The sequence below is a fragment of the Manis pentadactyla genome, chromosome 7 (genome assembly GCF_030020395.1).
Source record: "Manis pentadactyla isolate mManPen7 chromosome 7, mManPen7.hap1, whole genome shotgun sequence".
Lineage (NCBI taxonomy): Eukaryota > Metazoa > Chordata > Mammalia > Pholidota > Manidae > Manis > Manis pentadactyla.
Window position 1 is genome coordinate 106,863,887 of NC_080025.1, and position 23,746 is coordinate 106,887,632.

The 23,746-nt window shown below is 40.8% G+C and overlaps 1 protein-coding gene and 1 long non-coding RNA gene across 5 annotated transcripts in view; one reads left to right on the top strand and one right to left on the bottom strand.

Annotated features, from left to right (window-relative positions):
• NPSR1 (neuropeptide S receptor 1) overlaps positions 1 to 23,746 on the top strand; it is a 110,164-nt gene that overhangs the window by 53,161 nt on the left and 33,257 nt on the right. Inside the window, exon 3 of one of the 2 annotated variants that reach the window (XM_036897515.2) lies at positions 20,572 to 20,675. The exons of the other annotated variant lie outside the window; for it this stretch is intronic. Coding sequence (XP_036753410.2) covers positions 20,572 to 20,675 — 104 coding nt within the window. The remainder of the gene's footprint in view (positions 1 to 20,571; positions 20,676 to 23,746) is intronic. 2 annotated transcript variants of the gene reach the window in all.
• The window catches only part of LOC118918562 (uncharacterized), a 43,516-nt gene that overhangs the window by 9,967 nt on the left and 9,803 nt on the right, over positions 1 to 23,746 (bottom strand). The window contains exons 3-4 of one of the 3 annotated variants that reach the window (XR_005027185.2): positions 18,864 to 18,988; positions 16,154 to 16,593 (exon numbers count right to left, since the gene is read on the bottom strand). This is a non-coding gene — a long non-coding RNA (uncharacterized LOC118918562). Of the gene's footprint in view, positions 1 to 16,153; positions 18,989 to 23,746 lie in introns of those variants that run through there. The other 2 variants (XR_008998527.1, XR_008998526.1) reach the window with 2 other exon arrangements.

The following is a 23,746-nucleotide window of genomic DNA, read 5'->3' on the forward strand; positions in this document are numbered from 1 at the left end:
AAAGCCCACCGGGTGGTTGAGTCCCAGCCATGCATAGGGGTTAGGGTCATGGAAGGGTCAATCAAGAGAGTAGCAGAATCAGGTAGGCTCCCCTGGAAACTGATTTCCCTGAAAGATTCCTCTGTAAGTGGTGTGGAGGGCAGATTGGTAAGGAACCAGACTAGACGAGTCAAGGTGACAACTTAGGAGACATTTTATAATTCCGAAGAGATAATTAAGATCTCAGATTAGCCTCAAATCCATTGGTCCTCAACTCTGGCTGGATATTAGGGTCAGTCAAGGTGTTTGTAAAACTACCGATTCCTGAATACTATTCCAGAACAATCATAGCAGAATCTCTGGGGGTGTCGCTGTGACATCAATATTTTTTTAAGTTCCCCAGGTGATGAGAGTTGAGAATGCTGGACCAAGGGATAGCAGTAGATGCTGGTATACTAGAAAAGCACCGATGACTGACTGACAGAAATGGAAGAACAGGAAGCATTTAACTTTCAGGTGTAGGTCTTAGACAGCTTGGAGGATAGGGTGGCACTTAGTAAGATGGAAAATATGAAGAACGTCCTCAAAGCTGAAAGTGCATACTACAGCAGATATTCTCTTCAAACCTCACTTGCCCTACAAACCTATAATCTCAGAGTGGCAATCAACAAAGAAAGCCTCTATTATTTGAAAAACAGTTCTTTGTTAGTGTTGGGAAAATGATATCCCCTCCAAAGTCACAAGAAAAACTGGTTTTATGATAGATGCCTGTTCTCAAAGGAGATGTAGATATTGAAATGGCAACATTTCCTTATGAGGACTTTACTTTTATCTGAGATTAGAGTTATCATTTCTTTAAGACTGAAGTGAAGTGTCTTCACAGACAACAGTCTCAGCAAATTAGTCTAAATGGCCAAGATATTTTATAGCCATTATTAGTCAGTCTTCTTGAAAAGCCCATGTCCACCTACAAGTGTGTTCTCTGTCATCTCCCACTGGGCTTAGCAGTTTTTCTCTTGCTACTTTCTCTCCCACGTAATGCTTGTATTTTTCTCTGAGATGGTGTTTCTCTTAGGCAGGATCTCTTCACAAGGGACCCCGGGAGCACTAAGCTTTCGTTATTATTAGAGCTGGTGACAAATCACTGTGGCCATGGGATGAGTTGTTCTGGTTGGCCCGGTTTGTGTCATGACTCCACCTAAGTAAGGCAAATGGAGTCAATGCCACCTACATAAACACCTCTTTCGGGGAAGGATTATTGAGCTACCATCATCAGGAGAAGAAATGTATGTACGATAAGCAAAAACAACAGGTGCCCAATAAAATGTCAGTGGGTTTATGATTTTTCCATTCCCCTGAATCTCACCAGGGTCATGTGAACCCCAGGCATTGCTGTGTTCCCTCCCTGGCCTCTAGACAGAACCTTACGTGGAGGCAGAGGTGACCACCCTTCATGGGGAGGCCCTGGAGGTTTCAGAGAGAAAACCACCCTGGAGGTAAAAGCTAAACAAAGACCAACTCATGCCATTCATAACAAGGCCATTGCTCTTGCTTCTTATCCCAGAGCCCTGTTCCTCTTCTCTGTTTTGCTGACTTTGATAAGGGAATGAATGAATGGATGAATACATATTTGGGTCCTTTTACATAGGTTCCCCATGAACGCCACACCAGCCTTCCTTCTTCCCTCCAAAATATAGATTGAGTGATTATTACAATATGAGAAATGAAAAAGTGAGAGCTCGTAACTCAGAACCAGGGAAAACAGAATGGGGCTATGAAAAGTAATCTTTATTGAATTAATTGCAAAAGCCTGAAATGGAGCTTTAAAAATATTCATTTCTTTGAAAAAGGAGTTAAGGTTTTGATAGTCTGCCCTAAGGAAATCATCTAAAACTGCTGATATAGCTCTATGCAAAAAGATGTTCATCACAAGGCTGTTTATGACAGCAGAATATTGTAAACTTGAATGGACAACATTGAAAGAACAGTTAAATAACATATGCTACATTCCATCAAAGATACAATGTACCATTAAAAATAATGTTAATAATAAATTTGAAATTAGAAAAAACTCATAAAATAAATGAAAAGTAAGCTAGAAAATTACATATGCACAATGAACTCCAGCTATATAAACAAGTAAAGCCTTAGAGAGAAAAAAGAATGTAAACAACTGTTGTTTTTGGTGATGATAAAATATGATTCTTCTCATTCAACTCTCTAGTTTTCTCTAGCAGCCATATTTTCAGAAAGCATAACCAATGTTCAGATCTCATTCATCTTTAGTGATCTGTCAGCAGAATTTGACACACTGATTACTCCCTCCTCTGAAAAACTTTACAAATTCGCTTTCTAGAAAGCCTATTCTGGTTTTTCTCCCACCCCACTGGTTTCTCCTTCCCTGTCTCCTTTCCTTGTTCCCCATCTGCGCCCTGATCTCTGAGTGTTGTGGGTCCCAGAGCTTGGTCCAGAGACCTTTACTGACTCTACTCCAGCCACACTCATCTCCTTAATGATCTCGTGCACCAGTATGACTTTACGTATCATCTATGTGCCAATAACTCATTTCTATCTCTAGAGTAAACCTAGACTAGACAGGTGACATCAGCCTGTCTCATGGCTTTTAAACATCTCTATCCTGATGATCCCCGAAGTTTTATCTCTATCCGGGAGTTCTCTTTTGAACTCAAGTTTCCTCAGTCTAACACATGTTATGTTGACTGTCTATATCCCACCACTGGAATACCGACTCCATGAGAGGAAGGTTTTTATCTATTTTATTCACTACACCTAGAGGACCATCTAGCACATAGTGTTCATTTTAAACGTATTTATTGAATGAATGAACTAATGCTACATCAGCCTCTCTTTTGGGGACTATTTGCGTGGAATATTATTTTTCCAACCTTTTAATTTCATTCTTTTTGTGTATTTGAATATAAAGTGAATCTCTTTTAAATACTATATAGTTGGACAATGATTTTTATCAATTCTCTGTCTTTTAATTGAAGTGTTTAATCCATTTATATTTAAATACTTAGACAAGGAAAAACTTAGTTCTGCCATTTTCTATTTGTTTTCTGTTTATAGTTTTTTGTCCCTGAATTCTATTACTGCCTCCTCTGTGAATAATTTATTTTTTCTAAAAATATAGTTCTTATTTCTTTTATCTGTATTTTTTTAGTTTAGTTTTTTTTTCTGTTAGTGATTACCTTGGGTATTAAAATTAATATCTTACCTTTATAACTGCTATAGTCTGTATAATCAGGTTTGAATTAATACCAGCTTGATTTCAACAGTGTACAAAAACTGTTCCTTTACAGCTCCATTCTCTTCTGTTGTTATTGTCATAAATTACTTCTTTATACATTGTCCATTAAAACATATTCATAATTAATTGCTTTTTGCAGTTTTTCTATGTAGCGTTACCCCCACCCCATCCTAGCTTCTTAAGTTAGAGACTTAGATCATTTATTTCCACATTTTCTTATTTTCTACGATAAGTGTTTAGGGACCAGAAGCATGTCTCAAAGATGCTTTAATTTCATCTCCCAAGCACTGATAGATATTTTCATTACTATCTCATTATGATTAATTAGTCTGTTATTTCTATTACGATTTCCTTCTTGACAAATTGTTATTTAGAAGTGTGTTAAATTTCAAAAGTACCAAGCTTGTCTAGTTATATCTGCTCTTGTTTTTGAACTTAATTTCTTGTAATATATTAGGCTTTTTTTTAATTGGATGAAACTTGACACATGATCTAACGCATAACAATTTTATAATGCACCATGTATCTTTAAAAATATGTATTCTGCAGATTTGAGAAGCATTATTTATAAATTTACATCATGTCTAAGTTGTTTTCTATGTGATTCAGATTTCCTCTGTCCTGAGTGATTTTTTATCTTCTTGATCTAAAATAAGTAAACAATTTTGCTAAAATCTGCAGTTATGGTGATGGACTTGTTTATTTCTCCCTGTCGTTCTATTTTTTTTTGTAATTTATCTGAACAGGTTCAGAATTGCTACATATCCTTTGTGAATTGAATTTTTAATCAATATTCAGTAATTTTATCTCTAGAAATGTTTTTAGCTTTAAAGATTTTATCTTATAGCTACAAAATCTTTTAGTAAATATTTGCCTAATGTACTTTTTTAAAATTTAACATTTTGTGTATTTTGTTTTAGGTGCTTCTTCTTTTTCTTTCCTTAGCTCAGGTATTCATATGCTAGCCCTGTGTCCAGTGTGACCACTTGCTACAAAGGGTTAGTAGGCTTCGGGATAGTAGGGTCAGGGAGAACAGATGAGATGGGAAGAAGCCCTGGGGCTGGGTGAGCCGCCTGGCACCTGGCAGGGGTTCAACAGATGTTTATTAAACTGTCAAAGTGAATTTAGATGGCAAGACCTCCCTCGTGTTGGCTTTGGACTCAGATAAAGTCTCTCCACCCATGACTTGTTTGTGTTTGAAACTCATTTCCCACGGAGAAGCCCTAATCCCCTAGGCTTTCTTTTGATGACAAACACTCCATTTGGTTTGTGATTTGAAATGCATCTACTATTGTGAAACCATCTCCTCCTCATAAAACTGTGACATTGCCTGAATATTGTATGGGATACTTAAAACCTTTCTTTGTCAGTTTTCTCGTATCTGAAGACTGTCATCCTTCAATTAAAGAAAAGTCATAGCCACTATCTCTTTGAATAGTGCCTCTTTTCCATTCTCTTTACCATCTGTTTCTGGAATTCCAGTGATATTTTTGCTGGACTTTCTCATTCTATTCACTGAGTCTCTTACCATCTCCTTGATCTGCCTTTCTGTCTCTATTGCCTTCAGGGTGACTTCTTCAGACCTGTCTTCAAGTTTACTAATTCCCTTTTCATCTGGTCCAATATTCTAGTTAATATGTTTACTGAGATACTAATTTTAATTATTACACAATTTTTCTTCATTCCTGTTAAGTTCTAATCTGTTCTTGTTTTAATATGGCTGGTCAATTAGAGACTCACTTTTTAATTTCATCAAGTTTAGAACCCCCCAGTTTATTCCTTTTAATAGTTTTTTAAATGTTATATAATACTGTTTATCTGATTTTCTCAACATATGAAATTATGTCCACCTGATTTCTGTGTATACAGTTTTCTGAAGGCCATAGTACACTCATGAGAGAATGAAAGTAAGAAAAGGCAAATAAAGTCTTAGTATTATTATGAAAATAGTTTTGACCTGATATATCAAGGATCTCAGGCACCTTTAGAGGCCCGCAGGTCACACTCTGAGAATTGCCTCCCTGAACTATCCATTGGTTTAGTGAATTATTTCTCTCCTCTGCATCTAAAACTACCCTTGGAAATTGCCCTTTGGGAAGGTGCCAACCTTGGGAATATTGAGAAAATGAAAACTCCAATCATTTTCCATAAGGCTTAATTTTCTCTGGAACTTGTTGAGAAGGACTGCAAGCAATTTAAAAAAATGTAATGTAGCTGTATAATGTTTTGCTTCTTAAACAATGTATCTACCCCTCTCCTCTTTAGCATTCCTATCACCATATAAATAATCTGCCATTTGGACAACTATATCATGAAGGTTTTACTGCCACAGAAAACATTTATTTAAGGAACAGGAAAGCAAAATATCTATTTTTTGGCTTTTGAGTTTCAAGTGATTTAGAAGAAAAGATGAAAGCCAGGCTAGCTGAATGCAGAAATGGGAAAGAGCGAGGAGAGCACGGGCAGGAGACAAGAGCTTGGGCATCAGGGCATCGCTGAGAAGGAAACTGTGAGCCCCGAGCCACTATGGGACCCACACAGAGAAGATATGGAAAGTGCCAAGTGAGAAAAATTCGAGAACAAGGGGCTCTGTGACCTGCTTTCTCAAGAGCTAGTTCAGGGAGCGAGTGAGGCACTGGATTCCCCCTCCACCCAGCATTGAAAGTGAGAACAATTGTCTATGTGGGAGTCTAGACAGAAAGCCTCAAATAGCCACATACAATCTCTGTATCCCACATCCCAGTACAGGGACAGAGGGATGTATTCTGAGCAACCAAGATTAGAGAGAACTGGTGGTGTAAAGAGGCCCTTTAGATATTGGACAAGGGAGCATCACTTTGATCTGCTGATGACCAAAGGCAAGAAGAGAGTGGGGACATCTCAGTAGCTGCCAATGAGAATAAGAGATGACACCAGGGACTAGACACATACATGACTTTGTTGCTGGGCAGCAGCGTTTGCAGAGGTCTCTCCCTGCTCCTGTGCACTAGGTGAAGCACTAGGAGAAACCTCAACCTGGGCGGGGGAGGGTTCTTGACTCTGAAGGAGAAAGAATTATTGAGCAGGTCAGAGGTGTGTAGGTAAAGTAGGAATGCATTAAAGCAAGAGCAGCAGGGAATGGCAGCTGCCTTGTAGGCAGCAAGGAACAGGAAAGTGCCGAGGGCAAGAGGGAAAGTTCTCGGCCTAGGGCAGATTCCCTTGCCAACTCCAGAAGCCAGGGTCATGTGGCATCCTGGGTCTACTTAGATCAGCATGACATGGGGACTAGCCCCTACCACCCCAGGATTTGGGGGAGCCATGGAGCACAGGATGGAGTGAGATTATGGTCTGAGAACTTTCCAAAGAAAGGAGATTTTCAGGCAGGCTACTAAGAGCAGCTCGCACAGGGGTAGTTCCATCTCAGTCACCCAGTCAATGGAAAGATGCAGGTCCAAATCTGAGCTCTTAGCAGCTTTATTTGAAATAATGCACTTGAAGAAGGGAAAGTGGGGGCATCCTCAGAGAAGAGGCACGCTGAGAGTTTGGGAATTCTGTCTTTTACGGCTTTTAAGAATGGGGCAAAGGGCAGAGGGGGGTTGTTGGGCATAGACTTGATTTGTGGTCTCAAGGTGCTTATCTCTGGTGAGAGACACCATGTCTCCTTTCCTTTATTATCAATCCTCCAGCTAATTCTGCTAAATAAACCTAACACAAGGAATTTATTTATCCTGTTCTTCTTCAAGATAGTGGTTACCCTCAAGTAGTAGGGACATACCAGTTAAGACTGCCTGCCTGCCTTAAGATAGGCTATTGGGCTATTGTCTGATTACCAGAGAATATATCAGGAATCTTACTTCTCAACTCTCTGCATTTTAAAATGGAATCTTAGCCTTAAGATGGGGTCCCTCCTGTTCTTACTATACTGTTTATATCGCAGCATTTTTCATCATAGGCAGGAAAAGTTAATCATGATCCTTGGCCCATGTCCCTGCCCTGCCTCAACTTGGTACTGCATAAATTTCCTAGACAGAGACAGGGGAAGAGTAGACACTGAATTGGCTACAATTAAGTTTTTCACAACCAGCAGAGTAGGGGTTCATACTAGCAGTGAATTTCAGTTTTAGAAGATGAAGAATGTTATTTTTCTTGTACAACTACGAACAAAACTATAATGAATGCTCAGATTTGAGGATCCCTTAGCTGGGGTGACAGGTGAGAGGGGGTGAAGAGGGGATGGAGGGAAAGGATCTGGATACCGCTGCTTTACTGCTTTCTTTCCATGGGAACCACATCACAAATGAGGCTCACTGTGGCTCTAAGCGTGTTTACTGCCTGGTTATGTTCAGAAAGGCTCTCAGGCAGAAAATATAATCTATGTGTACGAGCCAGGGCTCTTGCAAGCTCGTGGAGCAAGGGCCTCCAATTCAGAGAAAAAGGAATTGGGCCTCTGCCAGTCATGTACCTTCTATGCTTTCATATGGACATCAGTCAGACCCTGATTTCAGTCTGAAAAACCAGGAAAAATAAAACTGTCAGACTCCAGGCAGCTCTTTACTGGGACTGTTAGCTTAGTAATAGAAGGGAATGTTACTGCTCTAGGCATATTATAATATCTATTGATCAAGCCTCCTCGCATGCTACTAATCTTCATGCTAAATTCTGGCAGTGAGGGAGGACTGTTTAGGTCTCACATCACCTCTTCACTCTTAGGTTGGGCTACAGGCACTAACACAGCAGGAGACGGGGACAGGACGTCCCCAGCACAACCAAACGAGAGGCAGCCTCAGGCAGGGTGGCAGTGTGGGACTGTGAATTGGGAGTTCACAGAATTCACAGCCCCTCCACCACCTTGCTGTGTGAACCTGGGCAAGCTGCCAGTTCATTCTGGTCTTCTCTGCATTCCACCCTGCCCGTAATTGCTCCATTGGAGTCCCTCCTGGGCCAAGGGTGGATGCCCCCATTAAAATGGAAATGCAGTTTAAAGAGTAAGTGGCTTTAGCCATTAGCTCTAGAATTACTTGTCCATTAGATTTGTTTACAATGGAGACCTCTTTGGGTTTGGTGAGCTGAAATGGGGGCAGCAACTGGAGGAAGAACCCTAACTGAAGTGTTGGGAACCTCCTGCCCGGCAGAGGGTAGGTGACACAGGAAAGGATCTTGGACATGGGGCTTAGGCATATCCAGACTTGCTCTCAGAGGATTTTTAGAGCAGTGAAAATACTCTGCATACTATAATGATGGTTACATGTCATTATACATTTGTCCAAACTTTGAGGATGTACACCACCAAGAATGAACTCTAACCTAAACCACGGATGGGATGACTATAATGTGTCAGTGTAGGTTCATCAGGTCTAACAAATGCACCACTCTGGTGTGAAATGCTGATGATGGGGGAGGCTCTGCATATGCAGGGGCAGGGGGGATATGGGAACTCACTGTACTTCCACTTGATTTTGAGGTGACCTTAAAACTGCTCTAAAAAAAAGATTGTATATAATAAAACAAAATTTCCTCTCAAGAGATAAGAGAAGAACGAAATGCACACAATATACCCATGCGGACAGATTCTTATACATACAGTGGCTATCTCTGGATATTCTTTTTGATGGTGACAGGGGCTGCTTCTAGGGAGGAGACTGAGTGAGTGCAGTCAAGAGTAAGAGGTGGCTGCCTTTCTTATTTTTAGTTTTTATTCTTTATACTGAAATATGAAGTTTGATCCTGTGCACAAATTACAAATATCAGCTAGTGAGTTTTTATGAACTGAATATACCTGTGTAACCAGCACCTAAACCTAGAAGCAGAGATTTGACCCCCCAGCCCCTCCCACCAACTTCTAGTCATCACCCCTCGCTTCCCCCATGGATAATCCCTGAGGGAAAGAGGAGCATCGTCTGATTTTAGTATCTAGGTGGAATCTTAGAGTCCTATGACTGGTCGACATTGTTACACACAGCTGTAGACTGTTCCCTCTCTTTACTGAAGGGTGTTCCATTACATGAATGAACCACAATTCCTTCTACTACTGATGGGCACTTAGGTAATTTCCATTTTAGAGCTATTGTGAATAGTGTTGCCTTGAACATTCTAGGACACACTGTTTTTGTGAGAACACTTGTTTTTATTATTTGTACTACTTGAATTTTGTTTTGTGTACTTGTATTGCTTAAAAAAACCAAACAGGTTTTAAAAACACGTTGCAGGGCATTTCACTAAGATCAGAGACTCAGCTCCTTCCTTGCCGACAGTAGGCAGAAAAAATAATCGTAATAATTACTATTTGCTGCATGATCACTCAGCCGAGTCGTTGCAAAACAAACACACAACAACAAAAAACCCTCACATGTATTTTCTCACTTAATTCGGCAAATGACCTGAGCTATAGATACTCTCATTACACCCGATTTAGATCTGTGATAACTGTGGAGCCTGAAAAGGGGCCAAGTAATTCGCCGAGCGCCATAGCGTTAGCAAGTGGAGGAGCACAGAGCGAGCACAGGTCCCTGACGCCACAACGTGCGCGTTCAACCGCCGGGGAGCCCCGCAGCCCCATCAACCAGGGCGGGCCGCGGGGAGCCTGCGCGACAGGAGCAGGGGCTGCTGGCAGCATCAGCTGCCGCTCAGCCCAGCCCAGTGGCCTGGATTGCACTCTCTCCCTTCATGTCCTAATTAATTAAAAAGCCTTTTCAACATGAAAGAGAATGAGATTTCTGTTAAGATGAAAGAAAGGAATCTGTTCCCATCTGGTACCTTCAAAACTCTCCTATGTAAGCCAGCAGGGAGCACTTCCGTGCAACTTGCACTGCAATTTAATAATTCCCCCCAAAAGGCTGAAGCTTTGGCAAAGTCACAAGCAATCTGGATGCACCAGCACTTGGGCATAATGGAGAGTCCAGGGTGCTAAGGTCTAGATTAGGGGTCAACCGACTTTTCTTGGAAATGGACAGACATTAAACATTTTAGGCTTTTCGGGCCATGTGATTTCTGTCTTAACCACCCACCTCTGCTGTTGTAGCATGAATGCAGCCATGGACAATATATGAGCAAATGGGCATGGCTGTGTTCCAGTAAAACTTTTACTTGCAGTTACTGAAATTTGAATTTCATATAATTGTCACATGCTACGAAATATTTTTCTTCTCTTGATTTTTTTACAACCATAAAAGTATTTTTTAAACTATTTAGAGAGTTTTTAGAGTCTAGAGACCTGGGTTGGAATCCTGGATCTACCATTTATTATCTCTCTAGCTTTCAAAACATTACTTAAATCCTCCTAGCTTCATTTCTGTCTTGGGGAAATGAGCAGAGCAGGTACCCTGCATTCAGGACTTCCTTCGCGGCTGGGATTGACACGTGCTTTATAGGCTTCTCTTAAATCTAATTCTCATAATGACCACAGGAAGCAGAAATTAAATTACTACCTTTCTTTCAACAGTCATGGTGATGGAAAGAGGTTACATACATAATTATGCGTGACCTGGCCTTCATTGTTTATCGAGGTTGTTCTTTCTTACCGTATGCAGAAATCCCTATGTTGGTTCAATGATAGTGTTTCTACTTCAAAAATTCTGTGATTTTTTTTTTTTAAGTATCCATAGTTGTGCTGCACCTTAGAGTGAATCTTTCATCTGATTGAAATTATTGTATTCAAATATAATTACATAAAAGTCCAATCTATACTCCAAGTTTCACAGAACCTACAGTTGAATGCACACCCTAAATAATCACTAACTCTATTTATGCACACAGTAGAGAGTTCTCTACCAGATACACTCATACGAAACTGAATTAAATAATTATGTTAAATGCCCGGTACAAAGCTTGTTGGCCAATATTTGTTCTCCTTAGTGACAAGGATGAGATTCAGAGAACTCGTTCTTGGGAAAGGTGAGTATCCCCCAGGAAGAGGAGGTCGGAGCCTTATAAGACACTCAGACAAACGAGGCTTTTCCACGGAAACACACGCTGAGTGCTATATGTGTATCAGCTCTGAAGCCCTGCCAGCTCTCGGGTTCCCAGGTTGATCTCTCTGCTTCTGCATTAATCAGTCACCCATTAGGCTGGGCATTGCTTCCTGTCCCTCTGCTGTTGTGGCAGCCAAGCCCTGGCCCGAATCCTCCAGCTCTCTTCTGGCCCTGTGATTTGGTTCTGCTGCACTCCTCTGCTTGCTTGCTCCTACCCTCTGACATCTCCTTGGGGCTCCAGCTCCAATCCCCACGCAACAAAGGCAACTCACTTCTGCCCTACTATAACATGCCACCCCTCAGACTCTTATCTAACTCTGGTCTTGGACACCTCAGCTTGTTCTATAAGAAAAATCTGGAGAGAAGAGTTTCATTGCTCAGACACCCACGAGAGGCAGAATTGTACAGTGGTGAAGGGAGCCTGGACTCTGGAACTACCCTGCCTCCTTTCAAATTCTAGCTTCTCTACCTACTAACAGTTGAGCGAGTTGTTCACCTTGTCTGTGTCTTAGTTTCTCCATCTGTAAAATGAGGGCTCTCATAATAGCAGCAACTTCACAGGATTGTGGTGGGAAGTCAATTAACTCTTATATATAAGGTGCTTAAAATAATGTCCAACACATGGCACGCACTATATGTGTTAACTGTGTGACTGCTTATTTGATTTTTAATAGCATCTATATTCCTGGGCCTTTGACTGCCCTATAGTCAGAGAGCAGAGAGTTGCAAAGCCTTGGGGCCTGAAGGAACAGATATTAGCCTGGCTGCAAATATTTCTCTGAGAAAATAATTAACACATACACTGCAAAGTAGCTTTCCAAAAAGGACTACACTGGTCTGAATAAGAAGAAATTTGCTAAACAACTAGAAAACTCACTTCCGGTATCACAGCATTCTCCTCAGCGTGTGGCACATGTCTGCGGTTCTGCTGGGGGTTCACAGACACCTTAGCCTGCAGGCTTTGCCTCTATGGGCTGAGCAGCCACATCATGTGTCCTCTCAAACAGGACATTTGCATTGTTAACTTCTTTTTTTGTGTAATTTCAGGATTACAGAAAATCACCCAGAGGAGTACAGAATATCCCCATGTACCCTGAACTCATATTCTTCAAATATCAGTGGTTTCTACATTTGCTTTATCATTTTGTCTATTTGTCTATCTAGCTGGCTAGCTGTCTGTCCATCCACCCACCTATCCATTCATCCATTCATCCTTTATCCATCTATCTAAATATATCTAATTTTCCCCAAAATATCCTTTCTAGGAAAAGATCTTGGATCATGCATTGTATTCAGTTGTCATGTATCTTTAGTCTTCTTTAATTTGGAACAGTTCCTCAGTCTTTCTTTGTGTATCATGGCATCAAAATCTTTAAATAGTACAGGTCAGATATCTTATAGATTATCTCTCAGTCTGGTTTTGTGTGAGGTTTCCTCTGACTAGATTTAAGTTATGCACTTTGGAGGGCTATACACAGAAATGATGCTGTGTTCCTCTTAGTAGATAATATCAGGAGGCATAGAATATCAGTTTGTCCCATTACTCATAATGTTATTGTCAGATTTCTCCAAAGTAAAGATACTATTTGGCCTTTTGCAATTCCCAAGTATTTTAAGACTTCATAACTATCCTGGTATTTTTTAAATAATCACTCACAACTCTTAGCATCCAGAGTAGATTCTTGCTTGAATCAATGCTATGAAGGTTTCTAAATGATGATTTCCTCATCATAGTTTCTACATTTATTCATTGGCTTTCTACTGTAAGGAAGAACTTTCCCTTCTCCCCCGTTTATTTATTTATATCCATATGGGCTCATGGATCCTTGTTTTATTCAGGGGTTATACTTTGTTACTATTTTGATGTTTATATGGCCAGTTTAGCTAAGTAGAGCTCTACAACTAGGCTCCTGTTCCTTTTAAAATGTTTCCCAACATTCTTTGGGTACTTCTTTACTTTCTGGTACAACAAGCTGTTCCAGGCTTACCTTGTACTTTCCCTACAGCCCCAGATCTGCAACCTGCCACCACCAAGGAGCATGGAGACCAGGACACATTTCAGGAAAGGGCCACAGGCACAGGTGTGACAGTCGTGAACTAGGACTGTTATAGGGATGCCAGGTTATATTCCCAATCAAACTCCAAATGCCCTTCCATTCTTCAGGGATTCTCCACCAGAGGCAGTCCTGGAGCACTTGGAAATGCCCCAGGCACCTAGAGCCATCACACAGGCCATGCGTGCCAGGTTTCCTGCAATGCACAGAACAGTCCGACCTAATAAAGAATTGCCCCCAAACAGCATCCTTGTTGCTAAATAATGGTCCAATCTCTGAACCACTCAACACAGCAAGTCTTTCTTGCATTCTGTTCTCTTAAATACTGGCTTGGTTCTGCTCACCTTGTCAACCAATCAGTTAATTTAATCACCACTGTTTTCTTAGTGGATTCCTAATGTATTAAATTAACTAGCATGCATTGCAGCAAATAAAAGAGATAGCCTTTCCTGTAGATCTATTCAAACAAGAGCTCAATCTCTTATTCATCTTTTTTCTCCCCAGAAAACTACCTTCCTGCAAATGGGCTAGGAGCTCAGGACCTGCTGTGAAGTGCACCCTCTCATTCCCAGTCCATGTAGCTCTCTGTCTGGGCATTCAGCCCAACTCACTGCAGCAACACCCTTAAGATGTACAGAGGGCCTTATGGTCCTTATTTCACTTAACCTCCCCAACAGCCTATACATCAGGTGGTCTTGTTATCAAAATTTTACAAAGAACCTGATATTCGGCATGGTTAGTCACCTGTTGAAGATTGCACAGCTGCTATAGGGCAGAGCCAGCATTCAGTACCCTGCACTCAGGCTGCAGGGCCCATGCTGCATGTACTGCCTATTCATGCAAGAACATACCCAGTAAAATGGAAAATACGAAGTAAAATATAAGGATCATGGAAAATATTAAACCATATTGACATAGAAAAAAAAGAACCAAATTTAGACTTTGAGGTACTTAATATAAAGTCACTGTAGCTGAGCATATTTCATTCTGTGCGTCCTAGTGATCAAAAAAAACTAAGGGCAAAACTGATAGATATGATCCATACTAGCCTTGAGGGAGATGCAGAGCAAGATGTTGCCTGATCAAGGAAATTGATTCTGTGGAGCTTTATATGCAGGACCTTGATAATAAGTCAGTAAAATATCCTCAGCAACATCCTTACAATAAGTGAATCAGTGGTTCTCACAAATCTTCAATAGAAGCCAATAGCATAATGTCCAAGCATGGCTTGTAGGCTGCATGGAAAATAGGGGAGATAGGCTCCGAGCATAGCAGCCATCATCCACAGTAGTTTCTAGATCCTGGTAGCTTTTTTAGTGGCTTTATTTATGAACAAATAGAATATTTGCCATACATAGAGGCAATCTTTAAGACCATCCCTAGGCAATGAACAATCTTGTATCCCTTCCTACCTTACCTCCTGTTGTAAGCTGGGTTCTTTGGGAAACATGTTGAAACAGAATGAGGAGTGCAAAGCTTTCTGGGGAAGTAACACCCATGTAAAGAAAAGGGAAGAAGCAGGATGGGGCCGGAAGACCCACCAGAGCCCGGTGGCAACCATGCGGGTTCTGCTAGCTCAGCTAAGGATTCCCATATGGGATGAAAACGTCTAGACCTTCTACCTGCACTTCTCTCAGGCATTGACAGAGCTTGTACTAAGGATAGCATGACCTCAACTAGAAAGCTGAGGCAAACCCTGAAGAATCTAACAGCTGGAGGACGCTAGCAATCTACACTCTTCACAGCTGGGCAGTGAGTTTTTTCTTAAGGAGGGTTCTGAGCAGAATATCTCCATGAGATGATGTTTCTACCTTCATCTTCCTATGAATAATCTTGTACCTATTTACAGAAGCGTGAAATGCGAACCAAACATGTCCATGTTACGATCTACCACTACCAGCCCAACACTCTGCAACTCAGCTGTCCTTGGGCAAGAACTACAAAGAACAAAAGACATTCAAAGAATTTATCTCATAGATAACTACAGATGGAACTCTCCTCTCTTTCACTTGGATTTCTGAATACTCCAGACCACTGATGTCAATTCTTCTCACTAGGAAAACATAACCTCATTAAAAGAGGAAACAAGTGGTCCACTTCTTGTGTTTACCCTCTGGGTCAGTTCATGCCCCATGTCATGTGGGGATAGTTGTGTATTACTATGCCTCAGAAAACTTCCCCTCAAACAGGAGTGAAGAGGAGAAATAACAGTAGTTGCCTTATTTTCCCTCTTTTCAAGGAAACGTTTGCCTTTGCTGAAGGTAGCTCTGGGAGAGTGGGGGTTCCCCACCTGGTGCAAGTTCTCTATGAATTTGATGAGACTGAAGGAAGGCAAGGGCAAGAAGTTGGGAATTAGGGTTTATTCTCTCAGCTCAGTCTCTCCTGGCTCACACTGGCAGCTCTCTCCTGCACTGCTTGCAACCCCTTCTCGCAGGGCTCCGAAATTCCTGCTCCCAATCTCTCTCTCCAGCTGCACTCTCTCTCCCGCCTCCTGCACTGGGTGGAACTCTGTGGGAGGGTCCCTGATGACTGGCAGGCATCTAACCAACTACATACCAGGAATAGAGGAGAGGAAAGAATACGTGTTTCTGCTCCACCCCTATCCTGGACCAGCAATCCAGTGACTGACCAGCCTCCCTGTCCTGGGTAAAACATCCTATTGATGTGCAAACAGGATGCCTATCAGGGCTAGGCTGGAATTTGGTCAGAAAGTTCCATTTTCCCCACACTGAATCTGATGTTTGCACATGTAAGAGTTCTTCACCACCCAGTAATGACTAATGACACTGGCTGTCCAGTTGGCCTCACTTAGTGAGATTCTTGGTTTTTGCACAAAGCAAAGAGAATAGGTTTTAGGAGGACTTGGGTTTCTTTAATTAGACACATGATTTTTATTTGTTTGGTGGACCAATGGAGAAAAGGAAGTAGTAGTGGCATTTATGACTTGTTAAGACTAATGGAAAAACCTCAGGAACAAAGCTTTCTGTGAAGAGAGTGCGTTAATGAGAATGGATGTGATGATTATTTACCTAATTGAGCAGTAATGACTGAGGTGCGGGCCACTTTCCCTGGTTTCATAAAGAGCCTGGAAGTTGACAGTTTGAGCCATTAAGCTCAGCTAGTACTTAATCTTGGGGAAGGGCACAGTACCAAGATCATATTAGTATTATAAAGTAAGCTAGAGACACATCAAGACACAACAACTTAGTTTTTTGAGAAATAATTTTCATTGACAGTTAAGTACTTCATATCAGGTTGGTTGGGCCATGCAAATCCTATCATTAAACAAATTTTCACATGAGGTCTTAAAATCTTGTTCCATTTAGTATCCTCAAGCACTTGGCTGTTAAAAAAGAAATCTGGGAGAGAGGCAATATTAAAAATAGTTTCTTATACAACCACAAGCAAACAAATTATCATCACCTCCCTTGCTTTAAAACTACAACCAACAGTAACAATAAAGACATTGAACTGAGCTGGAAGCATTATATACCTTGGAGATTCAGCATTTACATTGTTACCCAGTGTTCCTCTGAAACATTCTGAAATTATTATCTTTATCTACTTTGAAGAAAATGTTAATGGGGCTCAGTCTGCTCTATGAAAGCACTTCTACTTCAGTCAACCAGTCGAGCAACAGCAGTTATAATGTAGTCATTCATTTAATGGAAAGCTTCTAAGTTCTAACTATGCCATAAGACAGTGTTAAGGTCTGGAGATGTGAAGGTGCATAAAAAATAATTTATATCCTCCCATAGTATAGTAGAACTAGAAACACACAGGATAAATGCATTAATGTGTCCCAGGTACTTTCATAGTAGGGTAGGGAGAAGCCCACAGGAGGGGATCAGCCAGTCTCAGTAGTCAGAAAAGGCTTCATCAAGGAGGTAAGCTTGAACTAAAATCAGAGGAATTAGGAGGTGTCCTTCAGGTAGAGGTACAGAAAGAACCTCCCAAGTCAAGGGAGCAACATAAAGGGGCTGACAGAGTAAACAGATGGGGATGATAAAGGACCAGTACAGGGTTCCCAGTAAGAACATCTTTTAAAGTGACTCTGGATTAACCAACACTCCTCTTCAAAACACCCCAGCCAACTAACACCCATGACTAGCAGGATAGGCCCTAGTGAGCCTGTCCATTTCTGCTCCCACCTCTTGACATGAGTTATAGATGTCTGCCCCCAAATTGATGTAAGTTGTGCTCATTATTGAAATTATGTAATTAACATAAGTAACATGAAAGAGTTGTTGTTATGTGAAAATTAAGTTGGATACTTTGGAAAGACTTGACATTTCTTTTTACTGAGTAACTAAAGGAAGCTGCAGTAGAATTAAGCTCAGGGAATGTAGCTGTAAAAAAAATGAAGGATTATAAAAATCCTGCCACCAGAGAAGGGCTAAATCTGTGTCCCACACAAGACCTGCCACAGATACTAACCAGGAGCTGGAGTGCCGCAGGGGAGAAATTGGAACACTGAGAGTGTCCCCCATTCAAGGCCCAGGTTCACAGCTCTATTTAAGACTGAGGCTGAGCCAGGATAAAATAGAGCCCACCAACCACCCATTCAGCAAGTATTCAGAAACAAGCACCAGCAGTGTTACAGGAACACAGCTGCCATCAAAAGCAGGGAGTGGAGCCTTAAAACTCAGCAGCCACCCTAACAGCACATCCAAAGAGCGACGTGAGGACTGCAGGCTGAGGATGAGCATAGCAAAAATCACTAACACAGACTGAAGCCTTCATGAGAGACCTCTGTGCGCACCTTGCTGAATGACTGAAAGGAAACGAACTGACAATACACTGATGTCGCTTCCTACACACAAGCCATGCAGTTTCTCATCTCACTGTTCCCCACCTCTGTAACTGTTCATGCCGTCATCTGTGTCTAGAATCAATGTCCTTCACTCCCTTGCCACCTGACCGATCCTGACTGGCCCTTTACTGTTCAGCTCAGGTGTCACCTCATTCTTGACTTGCCACTCCACCCATGTTCTTGCTCCAACTGGGAACCCACATTCATGCTTGCCAGAAATCCTCAAAGGGACAATAAAGCCTGCTGTGCGCCTGCTTTGGCTTTTCTGAGTACTACAGTTTCCTAGGATCTTTCACTGAACAACTTTTAAGAAGCAGGACTAAGAGCATGGAAGTGATTAAGCCTTTAAAGTGTACTCTTTGTTCCCAAGGTCCTTTTAGTTATCATTTAGGAAAGGTTTATTTGCAATGTACTCAATTACTTAGGTAACTAAACAGCATTTTACTGATCAGATAGAGCAGCATATGCTTAATAACAACAAAGGCTGTGGCTCAGTTCCATTGATAGTCTACTCCCAGATATGGGTCACTGTACAGATTGAGCTCCAGGGGAAAAAAGAAATTTTGCTGGAGAATATTATAATTGTGCATACAGACACTTAGATCTAGAGAAACATAAGTGTAGGTTGTTTTCCCATTATTTTCAAGTTAAGGAATAAGTAAACTGAAAGAGAATAGCCAAGTAACTCCAGTGTCCATTCTACTCACACGTCCAGTCCATTCATGCCAGGAAAATCTTCATGAAATCCCTATTGGACCAGGTCACAACCCACAACTCTCAGGACCCTGCTCAAGTCTGACCTTGTTAGTTAGATCTTCTCTGATTACCCAGAACTGCTGTGAGATTTCTCTTCTCCAATCTTTTGACACTTTTACACTTCTGTTGTAGTTCCCATGTGCTTGTCAATGTTCCTAATTGCTGTTACCTACAGAGGAAAAAAAGAAAAGAAAAGAGACAGGCATGAAACTGGAAAGGCCATATACCCTTTAGTGGTGGGCCCTACCGTGTGAATGGTCAAGGAAAGTTTCTGCAGAAGGGCCCATAAAAGGCAAATAAGAACTCAATACACTGATAAATGGAGCAGGGCAGGGAACACTAGCACATGAATAATCTGTACAACTCTATACTGAGGGTCGGCTGCAGTATGCTTAGCATCCCCAGACCCATCCACTACTTGTCTGCAGTCCATTATAACTTGACAGTTACAAGTTAAACCTGTGTTCTACCCATATTTGTCCCTTTCTTCATGTAAACACAGCTCAGACTCCATCAGCTGATCACAGCGAATTACTTTTGCAAGGACGGTGACTCCTTTTCTTGACTGCTGGTTCCTGGACACAAAGAGTCCAAAGTGCCATATAGGGCAGCCATAGCTTTTAGTTCAAGGGGACGTTTGCTATGTCCCCTCATTGGATTGCACCTCCTTTGAGGACTAGGACTTCCAACCTGCAGAGCAGAGTTACACAGTGTCCCCCAGTGGGTCATTGGGAGTGATGCTAAGTGAGGCCATTCTTGCCTGTACCTCTTGGTTCTCAGACTTGCGTACATCTCCTTTTAGTAACACAGCACGATAAAGAGGGCTCTGATTTACTGCATATGCAGTATGTTGAAGGATGATGCTCCATCTTTTCAGAATATTGCCACCAGGCTGACACTTTGTAGGTAGTCTATTCCAGTGCTGCTCTTGGAAAACACCTGCTTCTAGGTGGTGCACTATGTGATATAAACAAGGGATTCTATGATCAGGGGTTAAGTTCTATACCCCCTTCACTATGAAGTGGATCCCCTGGTCAGACAGTATGTTGTGTGGGATTCAATTCTTGTTGGGCAGTCTGAAATCTTCTAGGGGATGATGAGTGGTGTTGACTACAACTCAGAGGTCGGAGAAAGCAAGCTCATACCCAAAATAGGCCTATCAATGGGAAGATGGACAGCTGGCCCTTGTAGGATTAAAGGGGCCCAATGTAGTCAACTTGTCACAAAGTAACCAGTTGGTCTTCTCAAGAAATAGCACCATAGTGGGGCTTAGTATAGGTCTCCAGTGTTGGCAATTGAAAGACATTCAAAGACAGCAATAACTAGACTGGCCATGATAAGTGGTAATCCATCATATTGGCCAATTAGTAGTCTTCCTCTCTGCCATGTTGTCCACTCCATTCATGTGCCCACCGTGCTCGTTCTGGAGTGACCAGTGACAAAGCCTGCATAACGTGACCTTCACAGTCATTTTGTCCATTGGTTTAGTACAGGTCTAACTCCCTTACAGCTCCTCTTCTGTGACTTCAGAGGTCAGCCTTATGATTAGTATATTCCCCTTCGGTCATTACCAAAATCCTTCCTAGGTGGCTACATTGGATAAGTCAAAGGACTCCTGCTTACCTTACTTTTCCTCAATGGTCACCTGATGAATCAGAAAAAAATAAATAAATCTCTGCAGAAATTCATTTCTACTGTGGCATGGCTGCAAATTTGAGAGACTGAAATTAATCACTTGTGTGTTTTTGTTAGACTATTTCACAGGCCTGGTTAACATCTTGACAGATATCATCTGGCGATTCACTGGAGACTTCATGGCACCTGATCTGGTCTGCCGAGTGGTTCGCTATTTGCAGGTATGTAGCACCTTCCAAATGTGATGAGACAAACTGACACCAATGTTAGCTCTTGGATTCTTCATAAGGAAAATTCTACAAAATCTTGCACTCCTACGTAACAAACTGCTCACTTTCTCCTAGTTGAAAGGACAAGTGAAATTTAAGATTTTTTAAATGTATTTATTTTGCTAAAAGTAACACATATACAAAGAAAACACAAATAAGCAATAATAAGAACATAAACATTCATATTTCAAGCACTAAGTAAAGTTTCTGGGTCAATATTCAGGCTTTTGACATATTCTGGCTGTCTTTAGTCCATTTGGCTGTAATAAAAATACCACTGAGTAGGTGGCTTATAGACAACAAACATTTATTTCTCACAGTTCTGGAGGCTGAGAGCCCAAGATCAGGAAGCCAACATAGTCAGGTGAGGGCCTTCCTCCAGCCTGCAGACTTCTCATTGTGTTCTTACATGGCAGAGGGGCAAGGAAGCACTACAAGGCCTCTTTTATAAAGGTACTAATCCCACTCGTGAGGGCTCCACCCTCATTACCTGATCTCATCCCGAAGGTCCCATCCCCTAATGCCATCATGTTGGGCGTGAGGATTTCCAATATATGAAAATTGTGGGGATACAGTATTCAGACCATACATAGTACTGACTAAATAATCTACGAAGATTTGTCCATTTTTGTGTTTTTTTCCCCCTCAAACTAACCGAAACAATGGCTACTGTTCTTTTTGAAAAGCTAGCAGTATGTTAGAAAATAGGCATTATCTGTAATTGTTTTAACGTGCATTTCTTATATTACCACCCAAATTGGCATTTGAATTTCTTCTCTAAATTGCCTATTATCTTTTCTCAACTCTTTTGTGACTGGGATGCTTATTTTCTCAGTTATTGCTAATATCTGTTTTTAGATTAGAGACACTTATATTTTGCCTGTTGAATATGCTTCAATTTAAAAAACATAAGTGTAAAATAAACATTTAATGTAAAATATTACATATGTACCAAATACATAATTGAATTATTAGTACATCCTACATGTATATTACATAGATTAAAGCACCTCAACTAAGTATGAGAAGATACACCACTTTAAAACTGGTGTTAAGATTAATGTATCCTGTTTCTGAGATCTTAGAATTATTTTGCATTAATATACTTTTATGCTGGTGCCAGTACTTCAGGTCTAAATTATTGTAACTTTACAGATGTATAGTGCATTTCTGTAAAACCTTATTCTGCTAAATCCCATTTATTAGTAAGGTTTTTCAAGAATCTCAGCATCTATATTCATAAGTGAGATTATGATTTTCATTTGTTTAATCATTTTCAGATCTTGGTAATGGAGTTATGCCATCTTCATAAAATTAATAGAGAGTGGTTATAATTAAGAATCTTCTTTTGTGCTCTGAACATAACCTTGCAAGTTTAGTAAATGTGGAGTCTGTATTACTAGCTGGTACTAGTATTTTCTCAGGGGTAATTTTTTTTTTTTTTAATAATTATTTTTTATTGAAGGGTAGTTGATGCACAGTATTACATTACATTAGTTTCAAGTGTACAACACAGTGGTAGAACATTTATATACATAATTCTAGGTTCCAGCTATCACCCTACCAAGCTGTTACAATATCTTGACTATATTCCTTATGCTATACATTACATCCCGGTTACTTATTTATTTTACCATTGGAAGTCTGTCCTTTTTTTTTTTTTTTTTTGTGAGGGCATCTCTCATATTTATTGATCAAATGGTTGTTAACGACAATAAAATTCTGTATAGGGGAGTCAATGCTCAATGTACAATCATTAATCCACCCCAAGCCTAATTTTCGTCAGTCTCCAATCTTCTGAGGCATAACAAACAAGTTCTTACATGGAGAACAAATTCTTACATAATGAATAAGTTACATGGTGAACAGTACAAGGGCAGTCATCACAGAAACTTTTGGTTTTGCTCATGCATTATGAACTCTAAACAGTCAGTTCAAATATGAATACTCATTTGGTTTTTATACTTGATTTATATGTGGATACCACATTTCTCTCTTTATTATTATTATTTTTAATAAAATGCTGAAGTGGTAGGTAGATACAAGATAAAGGTAGAAAACATAGTTTAGTGTTGTAAGAGAGCAAATGTAGATGATCAGGTGTGTGCCTGTAGACTATGTGTTAATCCAAGCTAGACAAGGGCAATAAAACATCCACGTATGCAGAAGATTTCTCTCAGAACGGGGGGTGAGGTTCTAAGCCTCACCTCTGTTGATCCTTCTCAGGGGTAATTTTTTAAAAATTTATTTCAGCTTCTTCTTGTGGATTTTTGCTTCCTTAAAGATGAATGTTTTCAATTTCTTATTATATCAATTACTGAGAAACAAATTACCCTGATAGTGACTTGAAACAATAAACATTTATTATTTCACAGTTTCTATTAATCAAGAATTCAGGAATAAGTTTGTCTGAAGGATCTGACTGAGGCTTATACTGAGGTTCTACCAAATGTTGCCATGGACTACAGTCATGGAAGGTTTGACTGGGACTGGACAATTCATTTTCAAAGTAGCTCATTCACACAGCCGGCAAATTAGTGCTAACTTCCAGCAAAGCACTCAGTTCTCTGCAAGGGCCCCTCCACAAGTGTTCTTTAGTGTCCTCCCAACAAAGCAGCCTCTTTCCCAAGAGTAAGCCATCCAAGAGAAGGAGGGTGGAAGCAGCAATGAAATAGCCTCAGAAGTCAGACACCATCACCTCTACACTATTCCGTTGGTCACACAAGTCTGCCCTGAATCAGTATAGGGGGGAAGGGAACCACAAAAGGGTTCCAGGAGGCAAGGATCCCTGGGGACATCTTGGGGCTGACTGCCACTCTAACCTTCATATCTTTTTTAAATTTTTTATTAAGGTATGATTGATATACACTCTTATGGAGGTTTCACATGAAAAAACAATGTGGTTACTACATTTACCCATATTATCAAGTCCCCACCCATACCCCAATGCAGTCACTGTCCATCAGTGCAGCAAGATGCCACAGATCCACTATGTGCCTTCTCTGTGTTTTCCCCATGATCAC